The 17129-nt window shown below is 37.3% G+C and overlaps 1 protein-coding gene, 1 long non-coding RNA gene and 1 pseudogene across 2 annotated transcripts; 1 reads left to right on the top strand and 2 right to left on the bottom strand.

Annotated features, from left to right (window-relative positions):
- Positions 1-883: 883 nt before the first annotated feature.
- LOC137723327 (putative polyol transporter 1) lies at positions 884-3617 on the bottom strand. The gene is made up of 3 exons (XM_068462491.2): positions 3461-3617; positions 2918-3264; positions 884-2046 (listed from the first exon to the last, which is right to left on the bottom strand). Exons 1-3 carry the CDS (start codon positions 3615-3617, stop codon positions 961-963), a joined length of 1590 nt encoding a protein of 529 aa, XP_068318592.2. The 3' UTR covers positions 884-960.
- A 1800-nt stretch (positions 3618-5417) lies between these two features.
- Positions 5418-7597, top strand: LOC137721712 (uncharacterized). The gene is made up of 5 exons (XR_011066704.2): positions 5418-5634; positions 5715-5823; positions 5925-5993; positions 6650-6712; positions 7399-7597. It is a non-coding gene; the product is annotated as an uncharacterized LOC137721712 (long non-coding RNA).
- Positions 7598-9923: 2326 nt separating this feature from the next.
- LOC137722184 (acyl carrier protein 1, chloroplastic pseudogene) lies at positions 9924-11799 on the bottom strand (annotated as a pseudogene).
- Between the last annotated feature and the right edge of the window lie 5330 nt (positions 11800-17129).

Below are 17129 nucleotides of genomic sequence, written 5' to 3'. Positions count from 1 at the left end.
TTTGTAATCACAGTATCCAAGTGAGATCATCCTTTCTTCCTCTTTTTCTTCCGTACGAAAATTCCAGAGAGTAAGCACACAAAGCAAATTCGCTAGAATTCTAGAATCCAGTGCAGGTTGTAGAATTAGGTAGTTGAATTCTGGTCGAGCAGACGTTGTAGAGTCACAAGCACAAGAGTGAGACAGAAGTACTGTTCGAAGGACATAGCTTTTGCTAGCTTCTACCTTCTGTAATCAAGTTAGTACCAATGTTATTCTTATATTAATTTATGTATTTATAGTGTAATTTTATTCTGCACGACAAGTATTTTTGGTTAATAAATATTAGAATTTCAAGTTTTGTTTATTTATGTTATTTTTGTTTATTTCTGAATTGTTCTCTAACATATTTTGTGTCCACTAGAAAATGTTAGAAAGGACGCTAGGATCAGAGTGAACAATAAAGGGAGAGTCGATAAGAGAGGGTGAGGGTTTACAGGTAAGTCAATGGATGTCTAGGTAGACTGGGGTTTTCATGTGCTGTGTCTAGTGATTTTTTTAGAAGGATAATGCTAGGTAGCAAACTTTTAAACCAAATTTTGCAAACCAAATGATGTATCATCAATAAGAGTTAAGCATGTTAATCAACACTTAAGTAATAATCCAACCATAAACAATCGTATCATTTGGCTTACAAAATTTGGTTTGAAAATTTGGTTCCTTGGCATTATTCTTCTTAAAAGTTCAGAATTTAATATAATGGCTGGAGCGATTGCTCGAGATCTATGTTTCACTAAAGATGAAAACCAAAACTTTTCAAACTTTTCAACTTCACTACGTACCAAACAAGTTTTTGGGTTTTAACGAAAATTATTCTTATAGATGTAAGTACAGTTGCATATAACTGAAACATATGAGATAAAGGAATTGATCATCGTCATAAAGTGCATTAAACATTGATTAAGCATTGCCCTTCTATTCCTAATGGATTTGAGCCTTGTTGTCGTCACCAAAACCATGATCAGCTTGCTTAGTCTTGTTAAGCAAGGCATTGGCTTCTCTCCACTTGTGGTATTTACCAAACAAGACCTCCATATCTTCAAGGGATCGACCCTGCGTTTCTGGATACAACGTATAAAAGAAGACCCAACTAAGCGCAGCAATTCCCGCGTAAAGAAAGAAGGCCCCACCAATCGTGATGGTCTTATACAATGAAATAAAAGTCATGGAGATAACCCCGCTCGTCAACCTGTTTACGGCCACCCCCATACTACACCCTTGTGCGCGTAACTGCAGCGGAAAGATCTCAGAGCTGTAAACCCACGTGATGGGTCCCAACCCGATGGAGAAAAAAGCGACTATGAATAGTACCATGGCGATGCACAACCCGACGGCCCATGGGACCTTGCTGTGGGATTGATCAACGACCGTAAGACCCACACCGAGTAGTGTAAAAGAAACTACCATTCCACCCACGCTGCTCAAAAGCAAAACACGACGTCCAAACCGATCAACTTGAAATGTTGCCACCAAGATTGCAATGGTCTTGACAAATCCAACAGCCACGGTTGCAAGTAGCTTGTCATTGTAAGAAGTGATTCCTGCTTTCTCGAAGATCCTGGGGCTGTACAAAACCACAGAGTCTGTACCCGACACTTGTTGAAAGAAGTGGATACCAAGGGCTGCTATTAAAATGTGGCGAACGGCCGGCGTGGGACGAATGAGCAATTCCTTCCATATACCTTCACCTTGGCTGCGTTTAGAAACCTGAACGACCTCATCCTTTGAGTCTTTGGGGATTCCTGCAGCTTCTTTAATCTCGTCTAGTCTGAGCTGCGATTCCTCTTCAGAAGATGATGTTCTATTTAGTACTCGCTTGGCGTCTCCGAGTCTCCCTTGCATGACGAGCCAGCGTGGTGACTCGGGCATGGCTAAAACACCGAGGGCTAGAAAAACTGAGGGAATTGCGCCGATGCCGAGCATGATCCTCCAGTTCAAGTGGATTGGGAGCTTGGCTAAGGCAAAGTTGGATACGTACCCCAGTAATATACCAACGTTAACAAACACCTACATATTTTCAAAATGATCAATTCTATTAATATAAGCTCCACGTGCATGCATTTGAGAGGTTTACGAAACAATAAATAGGGTGGTTCTATCTACACATCCATTAGTATTTTTCACACACCTCTTGTTAATTTCCGTCTTTTAATATTCTTTAGTTCATTTGATCTTGTGGTCGGAAATTCAGAAGGTGTATGGAAAGTAAAACATGGTGTGGATAGCGCCACCCAGTAGATATTTTAGGAAAATTCTAGGGTGAGCACATTTTTATATGGCATTTATGCACTATCTAATGTGGCAAGTGATGTGTACATGTCACATTAATTAATGAATTTATCTCATTGAATGTTGGTTGCATACATCACTTGCCATATGAGATGATACACTAATGTGCTATAAATATCTGGTGTCCCTAGCATTATTTTTTGGGTGGTGGTATTCACACGCTCTTTTTTACCATCTCACACATTCTTTCAATTTTTGGCCATCGGATCGAATGAATTGAAGAAGACCAGTGGACAAAAATTAACAAGAGTGTGTGGGAGGTAAAAAGGGGTGTGTGAATAGCAATCCCCTACTTTTTACGAGGAAATTGTTAGAATATCACATTTTTTTACCATATTTTTATACCATCGGACGTGGCAAGTGATGGTTTGAATGCCACATCAATTAATGAATTTATCTTATTGAATGTTCATTGTATGCACCACGTGTTACATGAGATGATATAGAAATGTGAAATAACTATATGGTCTCACAAGCATAACTTTTTTCAAATACTTAGAGGCTTATATTTACGTAAACATATCACCCTGGCTAATAACAAAAATATTTAGTATATTATATGATAATATAATGTGGTAATGAAAAAAACCTCAGGGAAAGATGTGAGGAAGCCACGAAACGAGGCTGGAGAGATCTCGGCGGTGTAGACAGGAGCTATCATAAGAGCATAGCCAACTCCAACTCCGGCAATGAATCTACCAAACATGAGGAAGGCGTAGTTCGGTGCAAAACCCATGAGGAGAGCTCCAATAAAGAAGATTGTTCCGGCAAGTACTATGGTGTACCGGCGTCCAATCCAGTCAGAGGTTTTACCGGCCAAGGCGGAGCCAATGAGAGAGTATATATTCAACGTACCGTTAAGAACTTCAACTTGAACGTCGCTAATATTGAGGTTTTCTTTGATGAAGAGAGACGCGCCACTCATTACACCAATATCTGTAAATAAATTTGAAATAAGCATGCGTCGCAGGTGGATAAGTTTCTTCCAAAACAAAAAGAGTAGGAACGGAGAATGGCATATTGCAATAGTAAGATAATATTTTTAATCAAATAAGAACAAGATTGGAGAATGAGTGTATCATTAGAGAACCACAACCACTAACAATATCCATGAGTTTTAAGGAACAATTACCATAACCCAGTAAGATAGACGTCATTGAAGCCAAAACGGCACAGGCAACAGCAAACTTCTTTGTCTTGGGTTTCTTTGGGGGATCAAAGTCTGCAATACTATTCTGGGGTTGGCCGGAGACGACGTTATTTTCTGCTCTCTGGGCAGCCATCTCCATATCTATAGAGCTAGATAAATGAATTGATAGATAGATAGATAGAGAGAGAGAGAGAGAGAGAGAGAGAGAGAGAGAGAGAATTAGATATGAGGAATGAGCTATTAATCAAGTACCATTTATACAAATTATATCCATTTGTCTGAAATGTTGTTGTTCATGGAAACAAACATCGTCATCCAATACTGTCATCCATCAACGAACAAATTTGAATTATCTTAATTCTAGAACACAATTTAGTTAATTAGTTCTTATATACCAAAGCAACAAAATAAAAAAACTGAAATATGGTTCCATATTTAGTGTCATTTCAGGCATGCAACTATATATGCGCAAAAACTATGTGATATTGTTCCATATATGTTACAAGCTCACCCGCCACCAGAAAATTGGGGTTGCCCTACAAAACCTTGCCCTTAGGAAATAACTAGTTCGTTGCACAAAGGTGATGAAAAAAAAATTGTGAGACAAAATAATGAAATTTGTCGCGCAACAAATGATTGTGCGTTGAAAAAAATGATTCGTCGAGTTAAATTTAACAAAACAAAGAGCTTAATTTGTCGTGTGAAATACAACGAGGCAATAGTATGTTGTCATATTGTCCTAATGGGGACGAAAATGCTGCGTTAGTAAAGCATTGCGCGACGAAACGTTTTGTTTAGTAAACATTCATGCAACAAATTGGAGTAATTTTAATATTATTTAATTGTTACAAATTTGTCGTATGCATATTACTGTTACTCGACGAATATGGTTCTGGCATTTACTGTTACACAACAAAAGGTTTTGTTGCGTAAAGTTTAATATACATATTTTTTTTCTTTTGGGTTGTGAAAACATTTTTTAAATTAAAACAACAATTAATTTTTTTTTTTAAATTAAATTGTAACAATAATTTATAAAAAAGTTAATTACAATTTTTTTTATAATTAAATTGTAAAAATAATTAATAAATTTGTTTTATTTATAATATAAAGAAAATTGTACGTACAATTTCAAAAGTTCTTCATATATATACATTTTGCTAAATAAATACTATCTGCAATTCCCGAAAATTGTTTTTATCCACACTTTACTTTTACTACTAGCTGCAAAATTAACCCAAAAAAAGAAGGTGAAAAAAAGGCAAAGCAACAAAAATTGGTTGATCGATAATAAAAATTACTGTTAACCGTATAATATATAATTGGTTGTCAATAAAAATTAGAACTAAATTAACTCCTCAGTGAGATTCGTTGATCTGGTGCACACAACACAACTCAGTATCACAGTATATGCCTCTTATAAATTTGGTTACTTTCTAGCTAGTTATTTCCTTTTGATCGCTTTGGTACTTTGGTTGCAAACCAATAGAAAATAAGCACCGTCACTCAATATTACGGTCTGGTGGTATTTCTCTTTACTTGAACATGAGAGGTATTAGATTCGAACCTCGTGGATGACTAATTCAATATCAAATTAGATTGTCCATTGTGTGGCTTAGCCGAACTCCTCCCTCAATGTAAACTATATCGTTGTACTAAAAAAATAGAAAATAAGCACCTATGATGCACAAATACTTATGTTTGGTCGTGTATCCATGTAACAACCCGTCCCGGGATTTACTGAAGAAAATGGGTATTTTTGTATTTTCACTAAGTTTGGGGGATACCTTCCTTTTTAAAATTGTTTTTTAAACCTTAATTGGTGAGCCCAAGGGGCCCACCCCCTGTTTTGTCCCCCCTGCCGTGTCCCTCCTCTCTTCTTTCTTCTTTTTCTTTTTTTCTTCTTTCCTTCTTTTCTTTCGTTGTCTGCACCTTTTTCCTTTCTTTTTGAAAACTCCTCCATTCTTCTCTTCTTCTTCCCCGTGACAACACACACACACACACACACACACACACCCACAACTACACCTACTCGAGGAAATCATCACCATCATCGCCATTCAACTGCATCTCTCTCTCTCTCTCTCTCTTTCCCCTGCTCGCGGCGCCGGGAGGACACGAACACCTCCGGCGAGTTTTGGTTGTTTTCCGATTGGGTAAGCCCTTTTTCTTTTTCTTTTCTTATGTTAGACTTTGCCTAGATGTGGTTATTGAGTTTGGGTTCTTGAATTCCAAGGTTTTGGAGTGTTTTTGGCACGGGTGAGTGCACACCCAATTTTCCGGCGAGCACCGCCCCTTTCGAGGCAATTTCCGGCCAAACCACGGCGAGTTGGCCGGCGTGCGAGGTATCAATCTCTTCGTCTCGCTGAGTACTACAACTTTCCTTTTTGTTTCACTCAATTTCATTGAGTATTGAAGAAGTTATGCTCATTTGAATCTTACCCAGTTCCGGCGGACACCGGTGGCTTCCAGGCTGTTTTCCGGCCAACTCCGGCCACAATGACAGGAACCAAGGGTATATTTCGATTCCTTATCTTCGGGGCTTCAATTTGGTATATTGAATGACATGTTTTGGTTGAGTTTAGAGCTCCAACGGAGCTTGGGAATTTTCCGGCCGAATTCCGGCCTTCTTCTCCGGCGGGAAACCCAGCCCAAGAAACCACCCAGGCCTTCAGGCCGTTTCCTTCCCCCACGGGCCTTAGGCCTGTTTTGGTATTTGGCCCAAAACCCTAACCTTTTCTGTTTTTATTTTTATTTTTGTTTACTTTAAAACCCCAAAGGCCTTAGGGCCGTGTGAACCAAGCCCAAAACCCTTTTTAATTGGGCCATTGGGCCGTGAGGTTAAAGCCCAAACTCAGCCCACCTAAAACCTAAACCCAATTATCCTAACCCAAACCCTTTAGGCCCAAACCCGGATCCAACCCAAGTCCAAACCCTTTAACCCAACCTGGATCCAAGCCCAGACTTGTTTGACCCGTTGACCCGGTCAACGGTCAGCGTTGACTTTGACCGGTCAGCGGTCAATGTTGACTTTGACCGTTGACTTTTTGGGTTTCCGTGCGGAACCCCTCCTAGGCTAATTTCGACGTCCTGAACCCGTTTCCGTTGTCCGTTTTCCCAAATTCTTTTGGTTGAGTAGAGTTTGACTAAATGTACCATTTATGTGCTTAGGGGCAATTATCTGTGGCGTTTCCTTCTTCGCTAGATGGCGTGGCTTTTCGACGGCGAAGTACTGTGAGTGGACCCCTTCTAAAAATGCATGTTTTAATGGTAGAATTGCATACACAGAAAAGCATGACTTTACGATTATGTTTTATGAACGTTTTACGAGATAACATGCTTACTAAGGCTAGTTTGAATTATTACTATTTTTCCTATAACCCATGTTCTTATAGCATATCTGATGGATGACGATATGATATTTAGAACATGTTTAGAACACCTCTTTATAGTATAGATGATGGATGACTTTATACTATGAAGTTGATTTTCAATATATGTATGTTCACTGGTTTTGTACTTACCTAGTGGTCATTTCCGCTACGGGACGTAGGGATAGATCCGGTCCGTCCCGGGCGACGGTTTGGTGTTGGCATAGGGCCTGAAGTGTGTTTTCCTCTGACTGTCTGCTCAGAGACGGGGAGCCGGCAAAGGGCCTGAAGTGCATTTTCCTCTGACTGTGTGCTCAGAGACGGGGAGCCGGCATGGGGCCTGAAGTGTTATATCGGACATTCACTAGTGATTATTATTGTTTATGAGAATGATGATTTGAGACATTGCACGACATGCTAGATTTCGGAAAACCTATGTTTCTCATTATACTTGTGTTTTCATAAAACCTGGGGGTTAGTATGTTGATAACTGTTTTATTATATATATATCAACCTGGTCCACTCATGTTTGTTTTGCGCCCCCTTCAGGACTTAGAATCGAGGCATACAATCCCGACGTCCAGGCACTTCCGCATCGGCATCTTCGAGTCCTCTCGGTGTAGGACCCACTCCTTTGTTTCATTCAATTTTATATTATTTTCTTTTAGTGTTCTAGATTAGAGGTGTGCTCTGAACACGGTCCTTATTTGCATATTAATTATTCTTTTATATTTATAAACCTTATTTATCCCTTGTTTTCAGCATTTGCACTTAATAAATGGCTTTCGTCACCCTCGGGTGTCGGCCAGCACGTGCCTACCTTGGTATTCGGGGAATATCGGGGTCGGGGCGTGTCAATCCATATTTGATACTTGATTGGATACGATATTTGCCTGATACTCTCGGATACTCATCCGATATGTATCATGGTCTATGGACATGTCTCTGACTTGATGGATATGTGTATCCTATATTTAAGATACACGTATTTGGCTTTTAGAATTCATTTACACTTTTAAAAAAAGATATGAAGATGAGAAAATTAATAGGAGACATCTATAATTGAAAGTTGATGAATACAAAGAGAGCTTCATTTTAATTAAAACCATGAATACAATCTCACACTTCTTCTACTATATATAAGCAGGATTAGATTTCCAACTTTTCTTCTTCAACAACTCAAATGTACTTGAATTTGAATGATGAATTATGTTTTAAAATGTATATTTTTATTTGTTGTATCCATAGCATATCGTATCTCAATTTTTAGAGATTTTCGTGTTGTCGTGTCGTGTCATATCGTATCACTGTATCCGTATCTGTATCCATGCTTCATAGATAAGCATTACTCTTTCCTTTTTATCAGTTCGGTTATTAGTATAATGTCATATTGCTTTTTCTGGAGTATCATGTGTGCATTGATTTGTTGAACTATAAGCTCTGTACGTAGCTACAAGGAATGGAGGATTGCAGATTGATATGGCTTGGTTTCTGTTTTAGATTCATAGAAATGTTCCTAAGTTTGAAGTCGTATTCATGTGTAATGGACGACCACGATTTAAACATCTAGATGGTGTATATCGTGTCACCTGTCTAATTTGAGTTGTTATGTGCAACTCGCGTGCTAGACTTCTAGCTAAGGTGTGAGCTAGCAACGGCTATATTGCTCACACTCTCTTCGTGTTTGGCATAATAGACTGGAAGAAATCCGCTGTAGATTCTCAAGAGACGTTTTCGTTTTTGTTCACTCTTCTCTCCCTTATCTTACTCTCTGCAACTTTGAGATCATAATATATGTGATTTCAGTAGCTAAACCCAATCAAAACTCAAACTAAACCGCCTCAAATACACTAACACGATTTATATGCTGTAATTTAATTTCAGCATTTATATTGATCTCCTTTTCCTAGTAAGCAACCATGAGTCCGGAAGGAAATTGGGTATTATAAAAGTTCAGGAGATAATCGACTAAAGTCAAAGTGTAAGGAGGAAATTGAATAATTATAAAAGTTCAAAGAATAATCGGCTAAAATTAAAGTCGGAGAGAAATTGTCTGCCAGCGCATCAGGGAAGCAACCATAAGGGCATACTTGATATTTTGAGAAAAGGGTTACCCTTGCCTTAGGGGGCAAAAGCGACTTTTTATATTCTTTCTATTCGCAAATTTTCCCCAAAATCGTTTTGTCATATCGAAATTATATTCCCAATTGGATCACAAAATTTGATTATATTTAAACTTGTACGCCTGTTAAAAAACCGAGGGAAAACCCAACTGCAAAAAATACCTTACTTCTCTCACTCACAACTCCAACCACCAACAATGGCGGCGTCTTAACCGTCCGTCCGGCCTCTGCTTGTATTTCGCCGAAATCTCTCCGCCTCCCCCACTGCCTTTCGCACCCACACAAGTCCTCGCTTCTGTCCGCTACCAAATGATGAGAGCATTTCAGACGGAAATTGCCCTGAGACTGAGAGTCTCTCTCTCTCTCCTCCATTTCCGTGCTCTCCGAGTCGAACCCCAAATTCTCAAAGGTATTGACTTTTTGTTTGCTTTATCAATTTTTTGTTTGCGATAGTGTAATGTGCTCAATTTTGGGTTTTTGTTTGATTTAACTTTATAACCCAAAATTTCTGTTGATACCGATGACACGGGCAATATGATTTGTGTCTATTCACTACACAACAATTCTTAAAATACTCGTTCAACGATGATAAAAAGCTTTTAAGTTCACTTGTTTCAGATTTGCAACAGTATGGTCTTGCACAAGTTTCTGAAATTTCAAAAAATAAGCTGCTCGGAAGTCTTCCGAACCATCCATAATCGTTACGCAACAGCATGGTCTGGAGAACATTGTACGGTTATTCTCCATTTGATCAGAACTCCACCGGTGAAAAGAAACGAGAGTATCGAAAACTCAACAGAAACTCGGAAATTCATAAATTTATAGTAAAACCACGCAACTACGAGGTTCGGATTTAACACAAAACAACCGAGTACATAACCAGTCTACCAAGTACTTATCTCTAGAGCAGGCTAGGAAATGAAAATGCTTCTCGACTCGTTTCCATCGCTTCTACGCCTTATTTTTCTCAATGAGCTTCTCAATAACATCTGCGGCATCCTGCACAGTTGCAATGGTCTGACCGCTTTCCTCTTCCACACTGATGCCGAATTCCTCCTCAAGTCCCATCACAATCTCAACCTGGAGTGCAGCTTCACATTAGAACAAATTCAAACTACAACAAATAACAATGAAGTTTAAATACCGAAACTGTAACTACGTTAGAGAAACCAAAATGATTTCTACGTCTGAAGATTTTTAACTGCAACGAACACTGTTAAAAGTAAAGAGAATTTTGAAAGATTGCACACAAAATAACCAATATGTCTCCTTATTCTTCACTAGTACTGCAATAGTCGTAACGATTGTGAAATGTAGTATATTTTTCTGGTTAGAAGAACTCCCTGCGAATACAGATGGAAAAAATATAAAGAAACCGGAGTAGCATGTTAATGAATGTTGAATGTACCGTATCTAGAGAATCCGCTCCAAGTTCGGAAAACTTTGACTCGCCGGTAACTGCAGAGTCATCTGGCAATGCAAGTTGCTTCTTTACTATCTTAGACACCCTTTCCACCGCATCCGGCTTTGCCTGATGAAGGACAATTAACATTACTACAGCTCACAACGACCAGATAACTATCAAATTTTTAATTTTTACGACATTTGACTTAATTCGGGTAAACTCGAGAAACACTCAAACAATGGCAGGCTTTTCCATTAACTTTGTACAACACAAAAACAATTTTGTTTGTAACGTACACAATAGTTTATATACAAACAATTTAACACACCATAATTTAAAAATAAATTAAATAATTTAAATTTTTGAAAACCAAAGAACATACCTCCAATTTCGTTCTTCACCAATCGATAATCGTATACAACAGCTCTATAGAAAACAAATTTTATGGCATTAGTACAAATTCACAATGAAATTTTCAAATACAAAACAAAAACGCATACCGAATAGAGTAGGATAGATCGATTTAGGGAGAGATGATGAAGATTGAGATGATGGGAGTATTAGAGGATGGATTTGATAGTAGTGGAAGGAGGAGCTGAATTTTTCCTGTGGCAGAGACAGTTGCTGCAAAATTTGCAATTTTTACCTCTTCAGCTGAGCAATCTGATTATAAACACGAACTCTTTGTGCGACGAAACCTGCATTGTTCAAAACATATACCGTCGAAAATTGGCGCAAAATCTACCTGAATTTTTTGGCCACTTTGCGCGACGAATATTTTTGTGCGATGACAGGTTCGCCGCCTAAATGCTGAAGCGACAAAAGACATTAAATTTAAATATTTATTTGAAATTTTGAAACTTATGTAAATAAGGAGTTTATTGTCTAATTGATTAAGTAAAATAAAAAAAAACTTAAATCAAATTAAGTTAACCAAATAAATCAAATTAACCAACTAATCAATTAAACTGAAATTTTAATTCAAATATATATTAAAGAAATAATTAAAAACATTGTCCTCAAATACACAAATATAAACATATGTTATTCGTCCACAACACTTAATTAACACTTCTACTCCACTAGTCTGTCAGGATTTCCCTGTAATTCTACGTGTCGCTAGATGTTAGGCCACCACTGCCGGTAATGCGTCCTGAACATCTCATCGATCAACTTCATCAAGCGTTGGTCCGTAACATAAATAATATAGTTACATTGTGACACAAAAAATAATTACAAATTAATCGTTATAATATACTATTTAACAAAATAATAATGATTTTACTAATTTACACTTACTGATAATTCATCCAACATAGACTTCTTCAAGTCCTCAGGCAAATTGTTCCAAGACGCCCGCTTTGTAAAACAGTTGATCCGCACTAGTACACGAATGTCGTGCATAAGCTCCACATTCGTCATCGTATTCAATCCCCTCATATCATCATAAATGATTCGCATACGTTGCGCATTTTCCTCCTTTTGAGCCTGCACCGATCTCTGGGTTTTTTTTATTTGCAGTATCTACGGAAACAAAACATAAATTTCTAAATCATAGTAAGTGATTCACCCAAAATTGTTTTTCCAAAAATATAAATATTACATCCACAGAAACTTAATTATTACCTTTCCCAAATACTTCTCCCTTGCATTGCTTAGTTGTAAGAGCAGCGGAATCGGCCATCTCACCAAAATTAAAACAAGACCTTAAGATATTTTAAATACGACAAGTTCAATGTGCACTGACCATTTCAAAGCCCTTTACCTGATAAAATCTCTTGCATAATGTTTACGTGGGAAATTCCTCGTCATGCGACTATTTGGTGCAAAAAAACTCCTTACCTGCATTTACTTGAAGGCATTTGCACGATGAAGGTTTTTAGTCGTTGAGAAAAGGTACCTTTCGCGGAAAAATCCTTCGTAGCGTAAATTTTTCCACATTTGATTGTCGCAGGGCAAGATTTTGGCGCCAACAAAAAATTTGGCGCGCAAGTCATTGAGTCTTGTGGGACAAAACACTGATTCGTTGGCTAAGTTCAATTTGCCCGACGGACAGTTTCATTGACTAACGGTTTCAGTTAGTTTTAACAAAGGACCACATCAATGTGTTAAAAAATGAGCAAAAACACATTTGCTCGACAACTGAGTGAAGGTGCCTGTCGAGGATTTCCGTCGGGCAAACACTACTTCACCAATTAGGTTTGTGCGTTCTTCTATATTCCCATTCTCCTTTCGCTGTTTCCCTCGGCGGCTGCTGTTTCTCCTTGCATCTCTCTCTCTCTTATACACAAACACCCTACACTCTCCTCCATCTCTTCCTCTCCCAATTGATTGAAGATTAGTTTATTTTTATTTGTTGATTATTTTTTTCTTCGAATGTATGATTAATTAATTTAGTAGCTATTAAAAAGGAATCATGCAAGGAGCCTAACGAGGAAGGACGCTCTACTTACCATTTGATGTATATTACAATATTATATATTATATTATATTATGTTCTTGAGTAGTCTTTGAGGAGACTTAAATCTAGTTAAACTTGAATGATATCTTAAGACTATTGGTGATTCATTTTCACCAAATGGTCATCATACATATTGTATAGCTAGCTACGACCGTAGGTTTAGTGTTGTTATTGATATTTCCAGTAAAATCTAGATTCGTTAATAGACACTAGTCATCAATTAGGTAAACGCCACTTCAACTGCTTGCTATACACTTGAATTACTTTGATAATGTGAATGGATTTTACGTTCTTTGATATGACAAGCGATGTGATATAAACTTGATTACTTATAGTTTTTTACTATATATATGATTTCAAAACGAGGGTTATTATATTCAAATGATTTTAACTAGATAAACTTAATCCACTCACACTTTATTTTGTCGACCTCTCAGGACATAGTGAGAACAAGGATAATCCAGGAAGTGAAGTGTAGGCTTGACAATGAGTATAATAATTGCATGATTGTACTCTTGATTATATATGACACTACATTATTTTGTGTTAACTGTTGTGTGAGGCTACTATCAGCTTTGATGTAATACGATAAGGATGAGATTACATCCTCGAACATGTGTCCCCAAGTGGGGAGGTTGATGAGGTTTTCTTAGTAGACTGTTTTGATTATTAATAAAGAACAATTTGGTTCAAATTCATTCACATCATAATTATCTTATGATGGCTTTCATCACTAAGTCGGCTTGTGACATTATCTCATGATGGGTTCATGTGATCAATTTAGTGGCGGCCAGCATATTACGGCCTCGTAACTTGTGTTATTGGGATCATAGTGTGTCACTGAATTTTCATGCCTAACACGTGGACAACACACAGGGTAATGCTAGGGAGACCAAATTTGGAGACTAAATTTATAAACTAAATGATGTGTCACCAATAAGAATAAACATGTTTATCAACGAGTAAGTAATAAACCAATCATCAACTTTCATGTCCCTTAGTTTTCAAAATTGTGTCCATAAATTTAGTCTGTCTGGCCTTACTCTAATACAAATAAGGTGACGTAAAGCACGTGTGGCCGTCGAGCTTCATACAAAGAGCAACCTGCTATGATACCATATAGAAATATGATTCCCTGATTTGTCTGATACAATGTGTATAATATATTTATATATAGGGTTTGACAAAACCCATATGAGACGAATTCCTAAAATAATTACTATAAAAATTTACCTTCTTGCAATTACGGAGAAGATTCTAAATTAACTAAATGTTCTAACAAGAACAAACAATTATATATTAAGTGCATCTACCAAACATATTGATAGAACGTCTTGTTACTTAACAAAGAAAATAAGATGTCTGAGACTCTGAACCTTCCCAAAAGGTGAAAGTGAGCACAGAACTTGTGCGCTCGATTGATCTTGATGATGAAGATTTTGTAAGGGTTTTGAGACTTTTGGTGTCCCACATCGGGAAACACTAAAGGTTCATTGCCCTTTATATAGATTTAGTGCTTTTGTCTAGTAATTAGAACATTGATCATTAGGAAATGGATTGAAGGCTTGGGCCTTATGGTTGTGTGGATTAGGCTTGTATAATATATAGCCTAAATGCAATTAATATTAATTAATCAACACAAGAGCCTTGGGGACACTTGGGGCCTTGGAATTTAAAGTTAATCTAATTCATTAATTTTAATTTTCGGATTAAGTTTTTAATTAATTTATTAATTAAAAATGTTTTGATTAAAAGACACTGCTCATAAAAAGAGTTGTGTACTTTCAAATACGCTGAACATGTATTTGAAAGGATGTGAAACAACCTATATATTTGTAATCACAGTATCCAAGTGAGATCATCCTTTCTTCCTCTTTTTCTTCCGTACGAAAATTCCAGAGAGTAAGCACACAAAGCAAATTCGCTAGAATTCTAGAATCCAGTGCAGGTTGTAGAATTAGGTAGTTGAATTCTGGTCGAGCAGACGTTGTAGAGCCACAAGCACAAGAGTGAGACGGAAATACTGTTCGAATGACATAGCTTTTACGCTTGCCTCTACCTTCTATAATCAAGTTAGTACCAATGTTATTCTTATATTAATTTATGTATTTATTGTGTAATTTCATTCTGCACGACAAGTATTTTTGGTTAATAAATATTAGAATTTCAAGTTTTGTTTATTTATGTTATTTTTGTTTATTTCTGAATTGTTCTCCAACAAATTTTGTGTCCACTAGAAAATGTTAGAAAGGACGCTAGGATCAGAGAGAACAATAAAGGGAGAGTCGATAAGCGAGGGTGAGGGTTTACGGGTAAGTCAATGGATGTCTAGGTAGACTGGGGTTTTCATGTGCTGTGTCTAGTGATTTTTTAAGAAGGATAATGCTAGGTAGCAAACTTTTAAACCAAATTTTGCAAACCAAATAATGTATCATCAATAAGAGTTAAGCATGTTAATCAACACTTAAGTAATAATCCAACCATAAACAATCGTATCATTTGGCTTACAAAATTTGGTTTGAAAATTTGGTTCCTTGGCATTATTCTTCTTAAAAGTTCAGAATTTAATATAATGGTTGGAGCGATTGCTTGAGATCTATGTTTCACTAAAGATGAAAACCAAAAGTTTTCAAAATTTTCAACTTCACTACGTACCAAACAAGTTTTTGGGTTTGAATGAAAATTATTCTTATAAATGTAAGTACAGTTGCATATAACTGAAATATATGAGACAAAGGAATTGATCATCGTCATAAAGTGCATTAAACATTGATTGAGCATTGCCCTTCTATTCCTAATGGATTTGAGCCTTGTTGACGTCACCAAAACCATGATCAGCTTGCTTAGTCTTGTTAAGCATGGCATTGGCTTCTCTCCACTTGTGGTATTTACCAAACAAGACCTCCATATCTTCAAGGGATCGACCCTGCGTTTCTGGATACAACGTATAAAAGAAGACCCAACTAAGCGCAGCAATTCCCGCGTAAAGAAAGAAGGCCCCACCAATCGTGATGGCCTTATACAATGAAATAAAAGTCATGGAGATGACCCCGCTCGTCAACCTGTTTACGGCCACCCCCATACTGCACCCTTGTGCTCGCAACTGCAACGGAAAGATCTCAGAGCTGTAGACCCACGTGATGGGTCCCAACCCAATGGAGAAAAAAGCGACTATGAATAGTACCATGGCGATGCACAACCCGACGTGAACTTTCAGCATCTGACCTAAGAGGATTTTCTTCAACCATCTTGAGGATTGATCACGTTCGGATGAAGCAGAAGCAGGTTATTTTTCCTGCTCTGATACCATATTGATTTTCAAGGAATGAATTGTATCTCATTCATTCATCATTTTTAGTTACAAGAACAACAAAACATATATAGAGGAACCTATAGAAAACTAAGAGGAAAGCTACGGAAACAATGGAGAGTTAAGACCCCTCCATGACACCTCCACCTAACTTAAACCACTAATTAATCCTTACAATGATGATGAGGTCTCCACTCTACCTAACTAAACATCATCAAGGCTTGCATTATGCCTAAAGTAGATATTAAACTAAGATGCACTAAAGCATCACTTAAGTTTTAGCCAAAAGTTTGAATCCATGCATTAGCTAGCTTTCCATTATTCTATTCTTCCATGATACTCCATGATGCTTCCAACTCTTAGGAACCCTACTTCCAACCCTACTTCAAATAAACAACCATCCAATAGAAGTTTAAATACCGAAACTGTAACTACGGTAGAGAAACCAAAATGATTTCTACGTCTGAAGATTTTTAACTGCAACGAACACTGTTAAAAGTAAAGAGAATTTTGAAAGATTACACACAAAATAACCAATATGTCTCCTTATTCTTCACTAGTACTGCATTAGTCGTGACGATTGTGAAATGTAGTATATTTTTCTGGTTAGAAGAACTCCCTGCGAATACGGATGGAAAAAATATAAAGAAACCGGAGTAGCATGTTAATGAATGTTGAATGTACCGTATCTATTAATCCGCAACAAGTTCGGAAAACTTTGACTCGCCGGTAACTGCAGAGTCATCTGGCAATGCAAATTGCTTCTTTACTATCTTAGACACCTTTTCCACCGTATCCGGCTTTGCCTGACGAAGGACAATTAACATTACTACAGCTCACAACTACCAGATAACTCTCAAATTTTTAATTTTTACTACATTTGACTTAATTCGGGTAAACTCGAGAAACACTCAAACAATGGCAGGCTTTTCCATTAACTTTGTACAACACAAAACAATTTTGTTTGTAACGTACACAATA

This window comes from Pyrus communis, chromosome 4 (assembly GCF_041283825.1).
Source record: "Pyrus communis isolate YQ-2024b chromosome 4, ASM4128382v1, whole genome shotgun sequence".
NCBI lineage: Eukaryota > Viridiplantae > Streptophyta > Magnoliopsida > Rosales > Rosaceae > Pyrus > Pyrus communis.
The sequence above is the reverse complement of the archived record's forward strand: the minus strand, read 5'-3'. Positions and strand labels throughout refer to the sequence as shown.